Below are 18628 nucleotides of genomic sequence, written 5' to 3' on the forward strand. Positions count from 1 at the left end.
CTTTTCAATCAGCTGACTGTGGGGGTGCTGGGAGTTTGACCCACACTAGTCTGATATTGATGACCTATCCTAAGGGTAGGTCATCAGTCCTTAAGGCATGGGAAATTCCTTTAAGTATATCAGAGATCCATATTGTAATGAGATGTGTTCCTGTGTGATCAAGACAGGTTTTCAACATGTGGTTGCAAACTAGAATGTTTCCATTCACTGACGGCAAACAAAAATTTGAAAATGGTAATTAATTTATAGATGAAGTATATTGGAAAGTTGACGATCTTTTATATAAAACCGGAAAAATACCTTTAAAACGGCTCAAATAATCACAATGAACCAGATAAATAATAATTAGAAGTCATTAGGACACAGTTTTATGACCTTTAATGCCATTCATTAACAACCAGTAAGTACAACACCGCTCATGCCCTTCTCTTATATAATGTAACACTAAGAAATCCCCTGGAAGGAAGACCTGAAATAAAAGCCATTGTCAGCAGCCGCTGCTTATCTTACACTGCCCGCAGCCAAAATGAGAATAAATCTGATATACAGTCTGGTTAAAGGGACTGCATTGGTCGGAGGCTTGCGTCATTCAAAACCTATACACAGATCTGAAAATGTTCACTTGGGATGTAATTGCACAATATTCCTGTAGGTGGCAGTAATGAAAGACAATCTTCTGTGTATAGTTATATTGTGTGAGTATATAGCTAATTATGTAATGTTGTTTTCCCTTTATAATAGTGCAGTAAGCCTCTCACTACATGAAATGTATATACACTCAGTTCATACGCGGCCTAGATTTCACAGTTATCTCCTTGATATCAAAAGGGCTTGGGGAAGGCTACAATACAGTAATTAATTTAGAATATATATATATATATATATATATATAAATAAAATCTCAACAACCCGGACTGCGGGTGAAGCATCTGCCCATTCTCTGGCGGCAGGTCCTTTGATTGTCAGAAGCGCTGAACATGCCCCTCCCCCAGTTTTATGGTCATATCCTCAATAATTATCGCCATGACTATGTATTTGACTAACAGTAACACTATAAACACTGCCCCTATAGACAAGTATAGGGATCTAAATGGATGGGAGAGTTTTAATGTCAGACTAGCATTACCCTGGTTTGTAAAAAAAATAAATAAAAAAATAGGGGGACACCTAACAGAAGATAATGATGTAGTGGATGGAACTAGGATAAGGATGAATGTATGTATTGATTTGTATTTATTGTGTATTAGAAACATCATGCTATTTGTTAGTTGCGGGTACCCCTCTTTTTTTTTTTTTTTTTTTTAAAGGTCCCAGCAGCAGGAAGTAGGGAAAGCCTTTCTACTTTCATCTGCTCGTGTCTATTCCTTGTTTGTATTCGATTTTTCCTTTATTTATTTTTCTGCATAAAACACAAATGTCAAATATGGACAAATACTCAATACCATATTCTAAATAAAAAAGTAAAAACAAAACCCACAGAGCTTATCTAAGCAACCAATCTAATTCCTAGCATCTTCTTCAAGGACTGGTTGTTATCAGCGACACCATATATTGGTTTTATAGTGGTTTGATGGCATAAAAAGATCACATTTAGCAGTGTGGAAGGTAAAAAAAAATGTACGACCACTTGGGAAAAAAAAAAAAGTACAAATACAATTCAAGATGTCGGGGATCTTCCTCGTACACGTGGCATAAAAGTCCGATCTTTTGTCACGTTTCATGCCAGAGCTTCAGCAACCATATATGAAGAGGTCACGAGCCCCGTTAGGGGGGACCTAGATTATCTGTACAACCCTCTCTGATTGGAAGAGGGACCGTCTTAATACTTGACCCATCAATCGTGGTCACACATCATATGGTTTGCTGCTGTTTACTGGACGTAACGGTGCTGAAGAGAATAATCAGAGCCAGGAGAATGATGACCACGAAGAGGAAAATGAGGGTGGCCCAGGAGCTGAAGTTGGTGGCTTTGAGAATGGAAGCTTCTTCTGAAGGTATCATGTTGGTGAGGTTCAGCATGTATCCAAGGGCCCAGCCAATGGAGGTGTCAGCAGCCTGGCGGAAAAACCCCCCAGTACAAATCAATCACAACGTCCGTGTATGAAACTCAACCCAATGCATCGACTGAGGCACATGGGTGGCACAGGCTACTTTATTGCATTAGTCACAGACATTTAACGTATATGTTATGGGCTTTAAGTGTTGACATGATGGATACGTTAAACGGATGCCGAATAGTGGCATCGGTCACCCATAGACTATAATAGTATCCATGTAATGGACACGTCATGAACTCTCGTGATTCCAGTTCATAGCGTAACGGATACCATTACAGTCTATGGTGACTGAGGCCACTGTTAGGGCACCTATCACAGCCTACGTTTAACAAATATGTCGGGAGCTTTTCACAACTAATACAGCAAATGTATGCCATTTAATGTGATGCGAACTGAGCCGTAGTAGTTTAGGACTGTCAGAAAGCTGGGTGACAATCCCAGGTGGGAAGCGTATTGGGGGCCATATAGGTTGTCATTCATCCCTCTCAAAAGGGTCAACAGTAAAAATAGCCATATATACAGATCCCACAGTGGTCGTCACGCAGGTTTCCTACGGTCAAGCAGACCGCAAATCTGGCATGTAGTGATATGGGGAGTGGAGGACGGAGCACTCCATTCAGGGCTCTAGAAAAGCTGCATGGAAATGCTGCGCTGGGCAGATTCAATGCCAGGTGACAGTGCCAATCCCTAAATCCCCATGCTGCTCATAACACAGTGAATACCCACCTTCTTCTGGAAAACGATGTTGGGGAAGGTTTCATTGTCAAACTTGTAGCCTTTGCTGGTCAGCAGGTAGATGAAGTTCGCCGTGGTGCAGTAACCACTGAGATGTTTTTGCATAGAAGGGCGAGCTCTGCTGGAAAGCTGCAGGAAAACAAGAAGAAAAACCGAGAAAGTTATATCCAAGATCGTTCCAATGGTTGCAAATGCACCGGAAAAAAAATTCCTCAATTTCATTATAAAATAAATCTACAGGGACTAGCTCTCACTGTATCTAAGCCTTATCATGTGCGATGCTGAAGCAGTGTATCTAATCGATCATGTGCGATAAGGTCTACGAGACCGGTGTATCTAATCCGATCATGTGTGATACAGCCTGGTGAGCCAGAATATTTAAGCCTTTCATATGCAATACGGAGCTGCTGAGCTGTTTGTATCTAATCTCATCGTGTGTGATACGGCTGAACCACTGTATCTAAGCCTATCCTGCGTGATACTCTGTTGAGCTGGTGGATTTAAATCACATCATGTGTGATACTACTGAGCCACTGTATCTAATCCCATAATGTGTGAACTGGGCTGGTGAGACGCTGTATCTAAGCAGATCATGTATAATACTGGGCTGCTAAGATGATGTATCTAATCCTATCATATGTACTACCGTTCTGCGGAGACAGTGCATCTAATCCTTTCATGTATGAATTGTCCTGCTGAGACACTGTATCTAAGCCAATCATGCAAGATACTGTGCTGCGCAGACGCTGTATCCAAGCCGATCCTGTGTGATACTGTGCTGCTGAGACGCTGCATCTAATCCTAGCATGTGTAATACTGTGCTGCGGAGACAGTATCTAATCTTTTCATGTATGAGTTCTGCTGAGACACTGTATCTAAGCCTATCATGTGAGATACTGTGCAGACGCTGTATCTAAGCCAATCATGTGTGAAACTGCTGAGACACTGTATCGAATCCTATCATGTGTGATACTGTGCTGAGGAGACAATGTATCTAATCCTTTCACGTAGGAGTTCTGCTGAGACACTGTATCTAAGTCCATCACGTGAGATACTGTGCTGCGCAGATGCTGTATCTAAGCTGATCATGTGTGATACTTTTGAATCCAACCCCAGTGCATTAGTAGAGAAGATGATTTCTGCAGTGATTTGTGTATCAGGATATTCCACAGGGGCACTGCGTTACTGCGCCGAGCGGGTCTACAGCGACTCACATCATTGAAGCTGGAGGAGCAGATGGCGTTGGTCGCGGTCCACAGATCGTCTAACGAGTCAACCGGCATCTTCATCACAGATTTTATGAAGTCTATGGTGTAATAAAAAGCTGCAAAAGCCTGAAATGAAGACAATGATTACTACACCAAGGAGTCAGCGCACGGAATAGACTTTTATAGTCATATTTAACATGTACCCCTCTCCGGAGACCTGGAGCCTGCGTGTTTCCATGACAACAGGCAGCTCTGGCACTCGCTGCTTATTAATTGCACGTGGGACGCGTATAAAGCATATGGTAAACTTTAGACGCAGTCTTGTTTCCAGAAAATTCTCAAACGAAGATTATTATTTTTATTTTATTTTTTTCAAAAAGGGGAAAAAAGAAATAAATATATAGGTTTTCCAGAATCCAGAGCGGTAAAGTTGCCCAATTATACAGATATCTCTACCACGCTCCCATATTGTTGGATAAGTTGACATATTTACCACTCAAAGGCCAATGACCCCAGTGGGGGCTGCAATGGCCACCACATTGATGGTCACCTAGTTTCCCAGGAGTAGATATAACTAAAAATGAATGAATGGGATTTTTAAGAACCAGATAGCAGAGGATGACTTTTATACTGTTTATATAACTTACAATGAATTCTCCGGACACTTTGGGTTGGAAGATTTTATCAAAGGAACAGGAGGAGTAAGGACAGTCGGAGAACTGGAAGATGCTGTCTGCAAGGCTCAGGCACTTCTCTCCGTCCCCACTTCCGCTCATCACAAAGGGCTTTAAAGGGTCATAGTTAGGAGGCTTCTCACTCGCCGTGCACGGACTCTCATAAATATCCCCAAACGTTAAGGTCTTGTTGAAATTCTTAGGCCAGCATGGATTCTTAACATCCGATGAGTAACCTTGTTCCTGCAAGACCAAAAAAAACTATCATACATATGATTTCACAATATACAAGTAATGAGCATGACGTATAAACAGACCAGATACCCAGGTTATACCAGCATTCTCCATATCACTGTATATAAGAAGATGTATAACTTATACCAGCTGTACATATATAATTATATACAGGATATACCCAGGTTATACCAGCATGCTCCATATCACTATATACAAGAAGATGTATAACTTATACCAGCTGTACATATATAATTATATACAGAATATACCCAGGTTATACCAGCATGCTCCATATCACTATATACAGGAAGATGTATAATTTATACCAGCTGTACATATATAATTATATACAGAATATACCCAGGTTATACCAGCATGCTCCATATCACTATATACAAGAAGATGTATAACTTATACCAGCTGTACATATATAATTATATACAGAATATACCCAGGTTATACCAGCATGCTCCATATCACTATATACAAGAAGATGTATAACTTATACCAGCTGTACATATATAATTATATACAGAATATACCCAGGTTATACCAGCATGCTCCATATCACTATATACAAGAAGATGTATAACTTATACCAGCTGTACATATATAATTATATACAGAAGATACACAGGTTATACCAGCATGCTCCATATCACTATATACAAGAAGATATATAACTTATACCAGCTGTACATATATAATTATATACAGAAGATACCCAGGTTATACCAGCATGCTCCATATCACTATATACAAGATCATGTATAACTTATACCAGCTGTACATATATAATTATATACAGGATATACCCAGGTTACACCAGCATGCTCCATATCACTATATACAAGAAGATGTATAACTTATACCAGCAGTACATATATAATTATATACAGAAGATACCCGGGTTATACCAGCATGCTCCATATCACTATATACAAGAAGATGTATAACTTATACCAGCTGTACATATATAATTATATACAGAAGATACCCAGGTTATACCAGCATGCTCCATATCACTATATACAGAAGATGTATAATTTATACCAGCTGTACATATATAATTATATACAGAAGATACCCAGGTTATACCAGCCTGCTCCATATCACTATATACAAGAAGATGTGTAACTTATACCAGCTGTACATGTATAATTATATACAGAAGATACCCAGGTTATACCAGCATGCTCCATATCACTATATACAAGAAGATGTATAACTTATACCAGCTGTACATATATAATTATATATAGAAGATACCCAGGTTATACCAGCATGCTCCATATCACTATATACAAGAAGATGTATAACTTATACCAGCTGTACATATATAATTATATACAGAAGATACCCAGGTTATACCAGCATGCTCCATATCACTATATACAAGATCATGTATAACTTATACCAGCTGTACATATATAATTATATACAGGATATACCCAGGTTACACCAGCATGCTCCATATCACTATATACAAGAAGATGTATAACTTATACCAGCAGTACATATATAATTATATACAGAAGATACCCGGGTTATACCAGCATGCTCCATATCACTATATACAAGAAGATGTATAACTTATACCAGCTGTACATATATAATTATATACAGAAGATACCCAGGTTATACCAGCATGCTCCATATCACTATATACAAGAAGATGTATAACTTATACCAGCTGTACATATATAATTATATATAGAAGATACCCAGGTTATACCAGCATGCTCCATATCACTATATACAAGAAGATGTATAACTTATACCAGCTGTACATATATAATTATATACAGAAGATACCCAGGTTATACCAGCATGCTCCATATCACTATATACAAGAAGATGTATAACTTATACCAGCTGTACATATATAATTATATATAGAAGATACCCAGGTTATACCAGCATGCTCCATATCACTATATACAAGAAGATGTATAACTTATACCAGCTGTACATATATAATTATATACAGAAGATACCCAGGTTATACCAGCGTGCTCTATATCACTATATACAAGAAGATGTATAACTTATACCAGCTGTACATGTATAATTATATACAGAAGATACCCAGGTTATACCAGCATGCTCCATATCACTATATACAAGAAGATGTATAACTTATACCAGCTGTACATATATAATTATATACAGAAGATACCCAGGTTATACCAGCATGCTCTATATCACTATATACAAGAAGATGTATAACTTATACCAGCTGTACATGTATAATTATATACAGAAGATACCCAGGTTATACCAGCATGCTCCATATCACTATATACAAGAAGATGTATAACTTATACCAGCTGTACATATATAATTATATACAGAAGATACCCAGGTTATACCAGCATGCTCCATATCACTATATACAAGAAGATGTATAACTTATACCAGCTGTACATATATAATTATATACAGAAGATACCCAGGTTATATCAGCATGCTCCATATCACTATATACAAGAAGATGCATAACTAATACCAGCTGTACATATATAATTATATACAGAAGATACCCAGGTTATACCAGCATGCTCCATATCACTATATACAAGAAGATGTAGAACTTATACCAACTGTACATATATAATTATATATAGAAGATACCCAGGTTATACCAGCATGGTCTATAGCATTATATGTACAGCGTTTAATAGTAAATATTTGCAGGTTGTTTTGACCAAGTCTGTAAAAAATGTGGCTGTTCTGTATTTACACAAAGTTACTACTAGAGGGTGCTGTAATCTTAGAATTAGGATGGTCGGTAATAAACATATGAGGTTCCTATAGGCATGCCAGCTTCATTCGTCCTAATAACCTCAAAACCAGGAGAAAATGCTGCATATTTGCCGCAAATACATAGGGGTCACATAGGCTTCTGTACAATTTTAAGGTAAAGCATACGGCTATTCAAACCATAGGATCGGATTGAACAGTTTCTTCCCCTCTGTCTATATACAGTACAAGTGTTGACTGACTATATGCATGTGCACAATGCATGGATAGCTGCTGTAATGGAGGATATAATGTATTACAGTACCTTCAGCACTTTGGACTGGACCCTCTTGAGGACCTGGTCTCTCCCATAGCACAGGAAGCTGTGGGTGTACACCCTATAGGACTGGCCATACAGCCGAAGGTTCATCTCGCTCTCCTTGTTGTCGATCTTGTCTGAGGTTTCAAAAGTAATTTGTGTGGACGCTCCACCAAGATCCATGGCTCCTAGCGTCCCCTTCCTGGGCTGGAACCAGCGTCCCATCCAGCTGTACTGCACGACAAAGAGGAGGAAGATTTCTGAGTGAAACAGCATTGCATACACAATACGGAGCAGCTATATCAGTGCCACGCCGTTATAGGGCCAGTAGGCGAGGGGCCCCTTCCTCCAAAAGAGACTTCGTATTCCAAAATCACAACTTGGGAAAGGCTTGTATATTCTTCACCTACACATTTCTGGGGGTTGGGGTGTCTAGGACAAAATGAGAGGCCACACTAAGGTGCATGAGGGAGTGGAGGATGCACACCAGACGCCGGGGGAGGGACTCGTATTTTTCCTTTGGCGGACCTTGCTTCATAGGCACAGATATTGCCTCAACTCAATATTTTATGTAATTAGTTACAAAAAATAAATAAATATTAAAAGCAGAGGACTATTTTAATACGATCGCAACGATCCCTCCCCAAAAACGCAATGTAATATGCTCCTAAGCTCCCTCTAGTGGTGGCTGCAGGCAGACAAAAAAGAAATAAAAAAACAACACAAAAAAAAAATAAAAAAAAAAAAAAAATCAGAGTTAAAGGGGCTTTCTAGTTTTATCGGATAAAGCTCATTCATCGTATAAATGAGTAGTTTGGAATTGATACACAAAGTACATTAGAAAATTGTCTAACTGTTGTCAAGATCTAGGTTTTCTGTAAGTGAATAAAGGGGTTAAACATTTACCTCCGGAGGATGAGAGTCTGTTTACCTCCGTCAATTAGAGTAGCTACAAAGAGCGTCTCACACTCTGGAGGACCCAAACATTCGTGCGTTAATATGGACAGCCCACTGATTTATGCAATAATTAATTTGTCCAGTGGTGGCGCTGCAGGGACAATTAACACTAGATTCCAGGTTCTCCCAAATATTACAGCTGATCCCTTTTAACAAAAAGGATTGCTTAAGGCGGAGAACCACTTTAACCTTTACCTCACTTTAAATGTCTGTGGCCTGCTTACTTCTGCTACATTAGTATTTTTTCACATATCTTGACCCCGTATAATCTGCTATATGGTTATACATAGATCATCGCCCCCATATATAGATGTGTGTATAATGCCCCTCCACCATACAGTGAAAGTTCCCAAAGTTTACATAAAGTTATAAAACCCCTTTGAAAGGCTCTAATGATAACATAACGCCATATATATGACCCGATCCTCAGGCAGAACGCCCTCCCCGGGTCACATATACATACTGATCACTTACAACACGGCCTGCAGTCTCAAGACATCTTCAGTTTTACATGGGGTACATTTGCCAAGGGTGACATGCATGTTTCGGCCAGGTTCCTGCAGCTTTTCTCATGACATATTGAACAATTAGAAACTTGACACTGCCAAATAAATCCGATTTGTTCTAGTAAGTTAGAGCTTTATAAGAGCTGAAAACAAGTCACGTTTCCATGAAAGTGCAGCATCAACGATGGAAAAGTGCTTAAATAGCAACTCGGGATGATTACAGAAATTGTGGCCTTCAGTGATGTATATCTGTGGTCCTCTTACACAAACAAATATTCTATCTATCCACAACACAGCATGTCGATTGCTTCGTTTCAATGGAGTAAAGGAACGCCAATGATTGCAAGAATGGGGACGAACTGTTGTTAATATGTCCCCATATGTTTTGCATCTCATGGTCAGCATATCCCTAGTGTACACAAGTGCACGTTCCCGATCATTAACCCGTGTAAAATGGCTTTTAGCAACATTTCCTAACGTGTCTGATCAGAGTTTAAAGATGTCTGTAGTGTTCAAGCGGGCTGCAGACTGGATTGGGAAGGGGGGGGGATAGGGTTGGCTAGTAATGCTCCGGACATCCTATTTTTGGGTCTAGGAAGTAACTAAGGGCCTGTGCACATCACGTTTTTGCCCTACGTTTAGGCTCCACGCATACGACCGGAAAATCGCCTGTAATTACGGGCCCATTCATTTCTATGGCCGACTGACACCTTCCCGTATACTTATGGGAAGGTGTCCATGCCGTAGAAACTTTATTTTACGGACCGTGCTCCCATACTTCATAGTGGGAGGACAGCGCATAAATGCGGACTGCGGTCTGTGGCTGGCCAAGCCCGTAGTAACATATCATAGTTATGGGCATGGTCATGTGCATGGTGCCTTAGCGTGTATGTCAGGAAATCAACCAACGTACCTGCTAAACGTGTCCATAGGGCTCTATAAGTCCAAAATAGGCCAAAAGAGTGCCCTTTTGGCCTCCATCTACTTGGTATAAGGCTGAATACTTTTCTTTTTTTGGAAGATTGAACAATGTAGTAGACTACAATAATTCGTCCTGAGGGATCCAACCCCCCCCCCCCCCCCAAAAAAAAAGAAAAAAAAAAAAAAAAGTATACCAGGCCGTAGACTTTTTTTTTTTTTTTTAAACATGGGAGCCTCTTGGTGACAGATGCCACTGTATGGCATCCACCAGAAGTAAGCGTTGAACTTATACCTTGGTTTCTTCCCCAGAAATAGCATAAGGTAGTTTTCAGCCCAGAATCTGGTCCTGGGGAAGCCCCTGACATCACTATCCATATATGGACAGTGACATCAGGGGCTCCTCCAGAAGCATCCGACATCTCATCACGGTCCATATATGGATAGTGACATGAAGGGCTTCCCCCGGACTGGAGTCACAATATGGATAGTGACATCAGCAGCTTCTTTGGGCACAGCATTTACAGTAGCGCTCTGCCCAGGAAGTTCGTGCGACCTGTGACACTATATGTCTATATACCTCTGATGAAGGGGATAAAAAAACAAAACAAAAACAGAGGTGTGAACCAGGTCTTAGTCACAGCAGCCCATACAAGTTAGACGAAGCTCAGCCGAACCTACCAATTCTGGCAGAATGTGCCGACGATCCAATGTGTGTGGGGGCCACCCAACTGCAGATGTGCGACAGCACTTTATACCCCCACCCCATTGAAATAAATATGCGCACTCAGCCGTGCCGAGCGTGCATGTACTGTGTAATTTGATGTGTATCGCCACCTTCAGCAGTTATCTTTATTATTATGCTCTACAGATTGTGGTAACAGAAAACAATTTATTGGCACACAATGAAATGTTGTGATAAAAGTGGATTTCACATATAATTTTACTTTATAATCTACATAACAGGAAATGTGTGTGTCAGTAACTGCGTCAGCCACTAGGGGGCAACAGCCATGTTTTGAGGTCAGTGGGGAAATCCATCAGCAGATTTCTAACATTTTTCTGTCATAAGAAAAAAAGTTGCAGATTTTGCCACACGCCACATATGTGCTAAAATGTCTGTCTTTTTTTAACTCTTCTCAACATTTTTAAAAAGTGGCAGGAAAAGCAATGGGGGGGGGGTCTACACTGGAATAACAGATTTATCATAATGTACAGCAGAAACGGATGTAAGTTATACCACAAATCTATACCTGCTCAAGGCAGAGGTAGACTTACATTCTATAGGATGGACAGAAATGCGCCTCTTAATACATTTGGCGCATTTTCTGCCAACTTAAATTCAATTTAAGACTGGCGTTTGCTAGATGACTTTATATTTCTGACTCCAGTATTTCAGACGGGGCAGAGTCAGGCTCGTCTCATAACATGGATCTTTATACCTGGCGTTCACTTATTGAAGCAGTTTGTTTGCATTAGATTTCATTGTTCTGTTAGAACGCGACCAACCTGAAGATCTTTTGACTGGGTCAGACCTCCCGGGTACAGTGCAGGTGAATGGAGTTGGGGCATCTCATCCGTTCATGTTTGTTTATATCCTGGCACAGAGAACAAGGACCCTGCCCAGATGTCTCATCTCTTTTCATGGCCTGCTAATTCCCTAAAAACGTCCCGTCTTCAATCCCACAGATCTTCACAAAGCAGAAGCCGATCCCATGGCCAGACGTCAACAGCCCAGAGGCAGTGAATTGTCTCGCCTATCAAGCTGGCACTCTTGGCAAACACTCCCTGCACATTCATAGCCACTTCTACCATTATAATATGAAATAAAGCTTCTCCCACACATAGAATTATTCATCCTGATTCATGAATAGAATGATAGTTGGACAGTGGAGACTGCCACATATATAAACAATACAGCAAGAGAAAAGAAACACATTCAGGGTCTTTGGAAAACTAGCAGTGTAATGCGGGTGTGTCTGGAAGATCAGATGTCAGATTAATGGAGTTTTACCGTGTCTTGTCATGGACTAATGTTTTATACCTTGATGAAGTTCTCCATGAGGTAGTTTGCGGTGACCCAGCCGAACACCCCCTCATCCTGACCCGACAAAATCTTGGCTCCTCGGAATTCAAAGGGATAGGACTTCAGCGTCCTGCTGACCGCTTCTAGAACGCCGTCAGAGGAGCTCGGATCCGTCCAACTGTGGATAGAAAAGGGAACAAGCTCAGATCTAAATAGAAGCGTAAGGGTATGTGCACACACACTAATTACGTCCGTAATTGACGGACGTATTTCGGCCGCAAGTCCCGGACCGAACACAGTGTAGGGAGCCGGGCTCCTAGCATCATACTTATGTACGATGCTAGGAGTCCCTGCCTCGCTGCAGGACAACTGTCCCGTACTGAAAACATGATTACAGTACGGGACAGTTGTCCTGCAGAGAGGCAGGGACTCCTAGCATCTTACATAAGTATGATGCTAGGAGCCCGGCTCCCTGCACTGTGTTCGGTCCGGGACTTGCGGCCGAAATACGTCCGTCAATTACGGACGTAATTAGTGTGTGTACACATACCCTAAAAGTCACAACTTTACTCTGTTCTACATCATGTGACCAATCGCAGTGTTGCATGGAATTGTGATATTGACTCGAACGGGTTTATGTTATTTTTTGTATAATTAAAAGTTATGTAATTTTCCAATAAACTTTCTGTATTAATTCCTCATAGTTTAAGATCTCTGCTTCTCATCATTCAGTAGGAACCTTCATCGTTTACTTCCAGTGAATAATCATAATCTGTCCATTGTCACGGGATGGACACACAGGCGCTGGGATTGTTACAGGGTCACGGGATGGACACAGGCGCTGGGATCGTTACAGGGTCACGGGATGGACACAGGCGCTGGGATCGTTACAGGGTCACGGGATGGACACAGGCGCTGGGATCGTTACAGGGTCACGGGATGGACACAGGCGCTAGGATCGTTACAGGGTCACGGGATAGACACAGGCGCTGGGATCGTTACAGGGTCACGGGATGGACACACAGGCGCTGGGATTGTTACAGGGTCACGGGATGGACACAGGCGCTGGGATCGTTACAGGGTCACGGGATGGACACACAGGCGCTGGGATCGTTACAGGGTCACGGGATGGACACACAGGCGCTGGGATCGTTACAGGGTCACGGGATAGACACAGGCGCTGGGATCGTTACAGGGTCACGGGATGGACACACAGGCGCTGGGATCGTTACAGGGTCACGGGATGGACACACAGGCGCTGGGATCGTTACAGGGTCACGGGATGGACACACAGGCGCTGGGATCGTTACAGGGTCACGGGATGGACACACAGGCGCTGGGATCGTTACAGGGTCACGGGATGGACACACAGGCGCTGGGATCGTTACAGGGTCACGGGATGGACACACAGGCGCTGGGATCGTTACAGGGTCACGGGATGGACACACAGGCGCTGGGATCGTTACAGGGTCACGGGATGGACACAGGCGCTGGGATCGTTACAGGGTCACGGGATGGACACAGGCGCTGGGATCGTTACAGGGTCACGGGATGGACACAGGCGCTGGGATCGTTACAGGGTCACGGGATGGACACAGGCGCTGGGATCGTTACAGGGTCACGGGATGGACACAGAGGCGCTGGGATCGTTACAGGGTCACGGGATGGACACACAGGCGCTGGGATCGTTACAGGGTCACGGGATGGACACACAGGCGCTGGGATCGTTACAGGGTCACGGGATGGACACACAGGCGCTGGGATCGTTACAGGGTCACGGGATGGACACAGAGGCGCTGGGATCGTTACAGGGTCACGGGATGGACACACAGGCGCTGGGATCGTTACAGGGTCACGGGATGGACACACAGGCGCTGGGATCGTTACAGGGTCACGGGATGGACACAGAGGCGCTGGGATCGTTACAGGGTCACGGGATGGACACACAGCCGCTGGTATAGTTAGAAGACAGCTCTGATACACAAACTGGAACGATTCCAGCACCTGGATGTCCATCACATGACCCTGTAATGATCTGCATTTGTGTGTCCATCACATGACCATGGACAGAATTGTATCGACTGGAAGTAAACAATGAATGTTCCTACTGAATAACAACAAGCAGAGATCATGAAAGCTGTCAGGAATTAATAAAGGGGTTGTCTAGGCAAGGTTCGGTTTTTCATACTGATGACCTATCCATAGGATAGGTCATCAGTATATGATTGGTGGGGGTCCGAGACCCAGACCCTGCAGCTATTAGGTGTTCTGGCTGCCTCCGGTACTAGAAGTTATTCAGTGTTCGGTGCCGGAAGCAGATGGCTCCGTTCACGGCATAGTGGCCATGCTGGGTTACTGCAGCTCTGTTCCTATTCACTTTAAAAGGAGCAGAACTACAGTACTGTAGCTTGGCCGCTATTCTGTACCGGAGCTATCTGCTTCCGGCATGGACATCCAGTGCCCAGGGGCAGCCGGAGCAGCTGATCGGGTCCGGGTGTCGGACCCCCACGATCATATATTAATGACCTATCCTGTGGATATGCCATCTGTATGAAAAACGACCCCATGCCAGGACAACCCCTATAATACGAAAAGAATATTGGAAGATTGTAGAACTTGTAATTATACAAAAAAAATAACATTAATTTGCAGAAACCGGACAACCCCTTTAATGGCTATGAACCTTTTGTAAGCAAATACTTTTTATTTATTTTCTTTTAAAATTTATAAATTAATGTATTTTGTGTGTTTACGCAAATCACTTGTTCAAAATTTCCTCCTTTTTAAGATACTGATTCTATGTATCCTGTATATGTAAAAGCTGCATCGTTCGGCCTCAGCCGATTCCATCAGTTCAGCTGTACTGACGGCTCGTCTGACAGCGGGTCCTGCGTATCTCCGACTTCAGTAACTTCATAGCTTAGTCAGCTTTGTTACTTAACTTATAATGCAAAATATTGCCCCCCCCCTCGCTTCCTGCAACCGTGACGATAATATCAGCGGTGACGTAGTCCCCTTTTATAAGCTTAGATCCAGTCCTGTATAACTCTAGGAGAGGGGAAATTCCTTCTAGCACTTGGCAACATTTTCTACCAACATGCCCTAAGCCCGGGTTGTGTCAGTATGCAGCGCTGTAGGAGGGAGAACCTTACACATCAACTACTCATAAAATATTTTGTCATGTTACTCAACATCCCAGGACTGGAGTTTAGATGATATCAGTATGGGTGGTCTCTGGAGCAGATGTTTTCCTGCACTGAATGGAATCTTACTTGATAAGCTCTGAGCCAAGTGGACAACACGTCACTAAAAAAATATTGTTGATGTAGGGCCCAATGAAGGGGTTTTACTGAAGAGTTCTGCACATCTGTAGCTTTGCCACAGGTTTAGTGCCACAGCTTAAAGGGACTCTTATTCCCAAAACGCTAATCAGCTATCTGAAGAATAGCTAGTCACGCATGCCCCTTCCCTCTGGAAGGGTCGGCCCTGTTTCAAAAGTGTAAGAGAGGCAATGCCCACTTGTAGACTCAACTTTGGGGGCACAATTGCACCCAATAGTTAATTTTTGATTGGGCAACGTACAAAAGCACTAATCTTAAAGGGTCCCGTCTTGGCTGGGACAGTTTACATTATTTCTGGAGTTGTCCTTTTCTGTGCATTACTACGTTATATCCATTTCAGGTGGATGGCCACCAATATGGCCACCATCAAAGCTTCCACGAATCCTGAAAGGCAAATCTGCTTAGTTATCCAACAATATAGGGTACATATTTCTGTATTAGTCAGGAAGAAATAAGAGCCCTGTACATACTTGAGCAGTCTCATCCCGGCCGTCGCTCCTAGGTATAGTGGAGTAATGGAATGTCGACTGGAGGGAATTTCATTTACAGCCTGCCGCAAACAGCTCTCCAGGCTCTTTCCTGCTTCAGGCGGATTCTGCCAATAGCTGGATATCCCAGGACCTGAGAACAGACGACGAGTCAAATCCATTGTCAGGGGCAATAGTCTGTTCATGGGGGTCACATTCTTGTGCAATGACAGCAGAAAAATGATGTATAAATCTATGAGCCACCAACATGTGTTTCCACTTATTTCTCAAAAATTACTTCTAGACCTGGACCTTACAATGTAGTATTAAAATCCTATTTCTTACCATATGTTCAGAACAATTTCGCGCAGGCTATATCTTCAATTAAAATGAATGGAAACATTACGAGATGGCGCTTACATTATGCATTACTGGCTTTTAAGGGCACGTGGACGGTCGTCAGTGCCCTCAGTGGTAAGAATAAGAATGAGAGACTTGGAGAAAGAGGTTAGGGAGGAGAAAGCAGGATGTGGATTTGTTTGTGAGTGGTTGAACAGGTGACCAAGAAGAGGACCTCTATAGCCTACGCAATGGCTGCAACTGCCTGTCCCCCGTTATAGGAGGAATAGCTGCTCTGTGGCACAAACTGCTGCTCCAACAAGTTAAATACTGCACAGACTAAACAAAATATTCATGAGCTCATGTAAAGTATTAATTGTTAGGTGGAAGGCACTTTCACTTACCATGTACATCACACATGCTGTGCTCACTCACAATACCAGTGTCATTTTCTTTATCTGCCGGCCACTTGTAAATAAATAGAGCTGTGTGAGAGGAGCCTGCGTCCAATACAATACCATACTGTGAAAGAGAAAAAACACAGTGATTAGTGATAAAATACAGTATATATGTATATAGGGGGCAGTATTATAGTAGTTATATTCTTGTATATAGGGGACAGTATTATAGTAGTTATATTCTTGTATATAGAGAGCAGTATTATAGTAGTTATATTCTTGTATATAGGGGGCAGTATTATAGTAGTTATATTCTTGTATATAGGGGGCAGTATTATAGTAGTTATATTCTTGTATATAGTGGCAGTATTATAGTAGTTATATTCTTGTATATAGGAGTAGTATTATAGTAGTTATATTCTTGTATATAGGGAGCAGTATTATAGTAGTTATATTCTTGTATATAGGAGCAGTATTATAGTAGTTATATTCTTGTATATAGGGAGCAGTATTATAGTAGTTATATTCTTGTATATAGAGGGCAGTATTATAATAGTTATATTCTTGTATATAGGGGGCAGTATTATAGTAGTTATATTCTTGTATATAGGGGGCAGTATTATAGTAGTTATATTCTTGTATATAGGGGGCAGTATTATAGTAGTTATATTCTTGTATATAGGGGGCAGTATTATAGTAGTTATATTCTTGTATATAGGAGCAGTATTATAGTAGTTATATTCTTGTATATAGAGGCAGTAGTATAGTAGTTATATTCTTGTATATAGGGGGCAGTATTATAGTAGTTATATTCTTGTATATAGGGGCAGTATTATAGTAGTTATATTCTTGTATATAGGAGCAGTATTATAGGAGTTATATTCTTGTATATAGGTGGTAGTATTATAGTAGTTATATTCTTGTATATAGGGGCAGTATTATAGTAGTTATATTCTTGTATATAGGGGCCAGTATTATAGGAGTTATATTCTTGTATATAGGGGCCAGTATTATAGGAGTTATATTCTTGTATATAGGTGGTAGTATTATAGTAGTTATATTCTTGTATATAGAGGGCAGTATTATAGTAGTTATATTCTTGTATATAGGGGGCAGTATTATAGTAGTTATATTCTTGTATATAGGGGGCAGTATTCTAGTGGTTATATTCTTGTATATAGGGGCAGTATTATAGTAGTTATATTCTTGTATATAGGGGGCAGTATTATAGTAGTTATATTCTTGTATATAAGGGCAGTATTATAGTAGTTATATTCTTGTATATAGGAGCAGTATTATAGTAGTTATATTCTTGTATATAGGGGGCAGTATTATAGTAGTTATATTCTTGTATATAGGGGGCAGTATTATAGTAGTTATATTCTTGTATATAGGGGGCAGTATTATAGTAGTTATATTCTTGTATATAGGAGCAGTATTATAGTAGTTATATTCTTGTATATAGGGGGCAGTATTATAGTGGTTATATTCTTGTATATAGGGGCAGTATTATAGTAGTTATATTCTTGTATATAGAGAGCAGTATTATAGTAGTTATATTCTTGTATATAGGAGCAGTATTATAGTAGTTATATTCTTGTATATAGGGGGCAGTATTATAGTAGTTATATTCTTGTATATAGGGGGCAGTATTATAGTAGTTATATTCTTGTATATAGGAGCAGTATTATAGCAGTTATATTC

General features: G+C 41.2%; 1 protein-coding gene across 1 annotated transcript in view; it reads right to left on the reverse strand.

Annotated features, from left to right (window-relative positions):
- Window positions 1-361: 361 nt before the first annotated feature.
- ENTPD2 (ectonucleoside triphosphate diphosphohydrolase 2) overlaps window positions 362-18628 on the reverse strand; it is a 30244-nt gene continuing 11977 nt past the window's right edge. The window contains exons 2-9 of the mRNA XM_075834756.1: window positions 16931-17048; window positions 16191-16341; window positions 12398-12557; window positions 7979-8206; window positions 4648-4917; window positions 4007-4126; window positions 2784-2921; window positions 362-2055 (exon numbers count right to left, since the gene is read on the reverse strand). Coding sequence (XP_075690871.1) covers window positions 1852-2055; window positions 2784-2921; window positions 4007-4126; window positions 4648-4917; window positions 7979-8206; window positions 12398-12557; window positions 16191-16341; window positions 16931-17048 — 1389 coding nt within the window. The 3' untranslated portion in view covers window positions 362-1851. The remainder of the gene's footprint in view (window positions 2056-2783; window positions 2922-4006; window positions 4127-4647; window positions 4918-7978; window positions 8207-12397; window positions 12558-16190; window positions 16342-16930; window positions 17049-18628) is intronic.

Source organism: Rhinoderma darwinii, chromosome 8 (genome assembly GCF_050947455.1).
Source record: "Rhinoderma darwinii isolate aRhiDar2 chromosome 8, aRhiDar2.hap1, whole genome shotgun sequence".
Classification (NCBI taxonomy): Eukaryota; Metazoa; Chordata; class Amphibia; order Anura; family Rhinodermatidae; genus Rhinoderma; species Rhinoderma darwinii.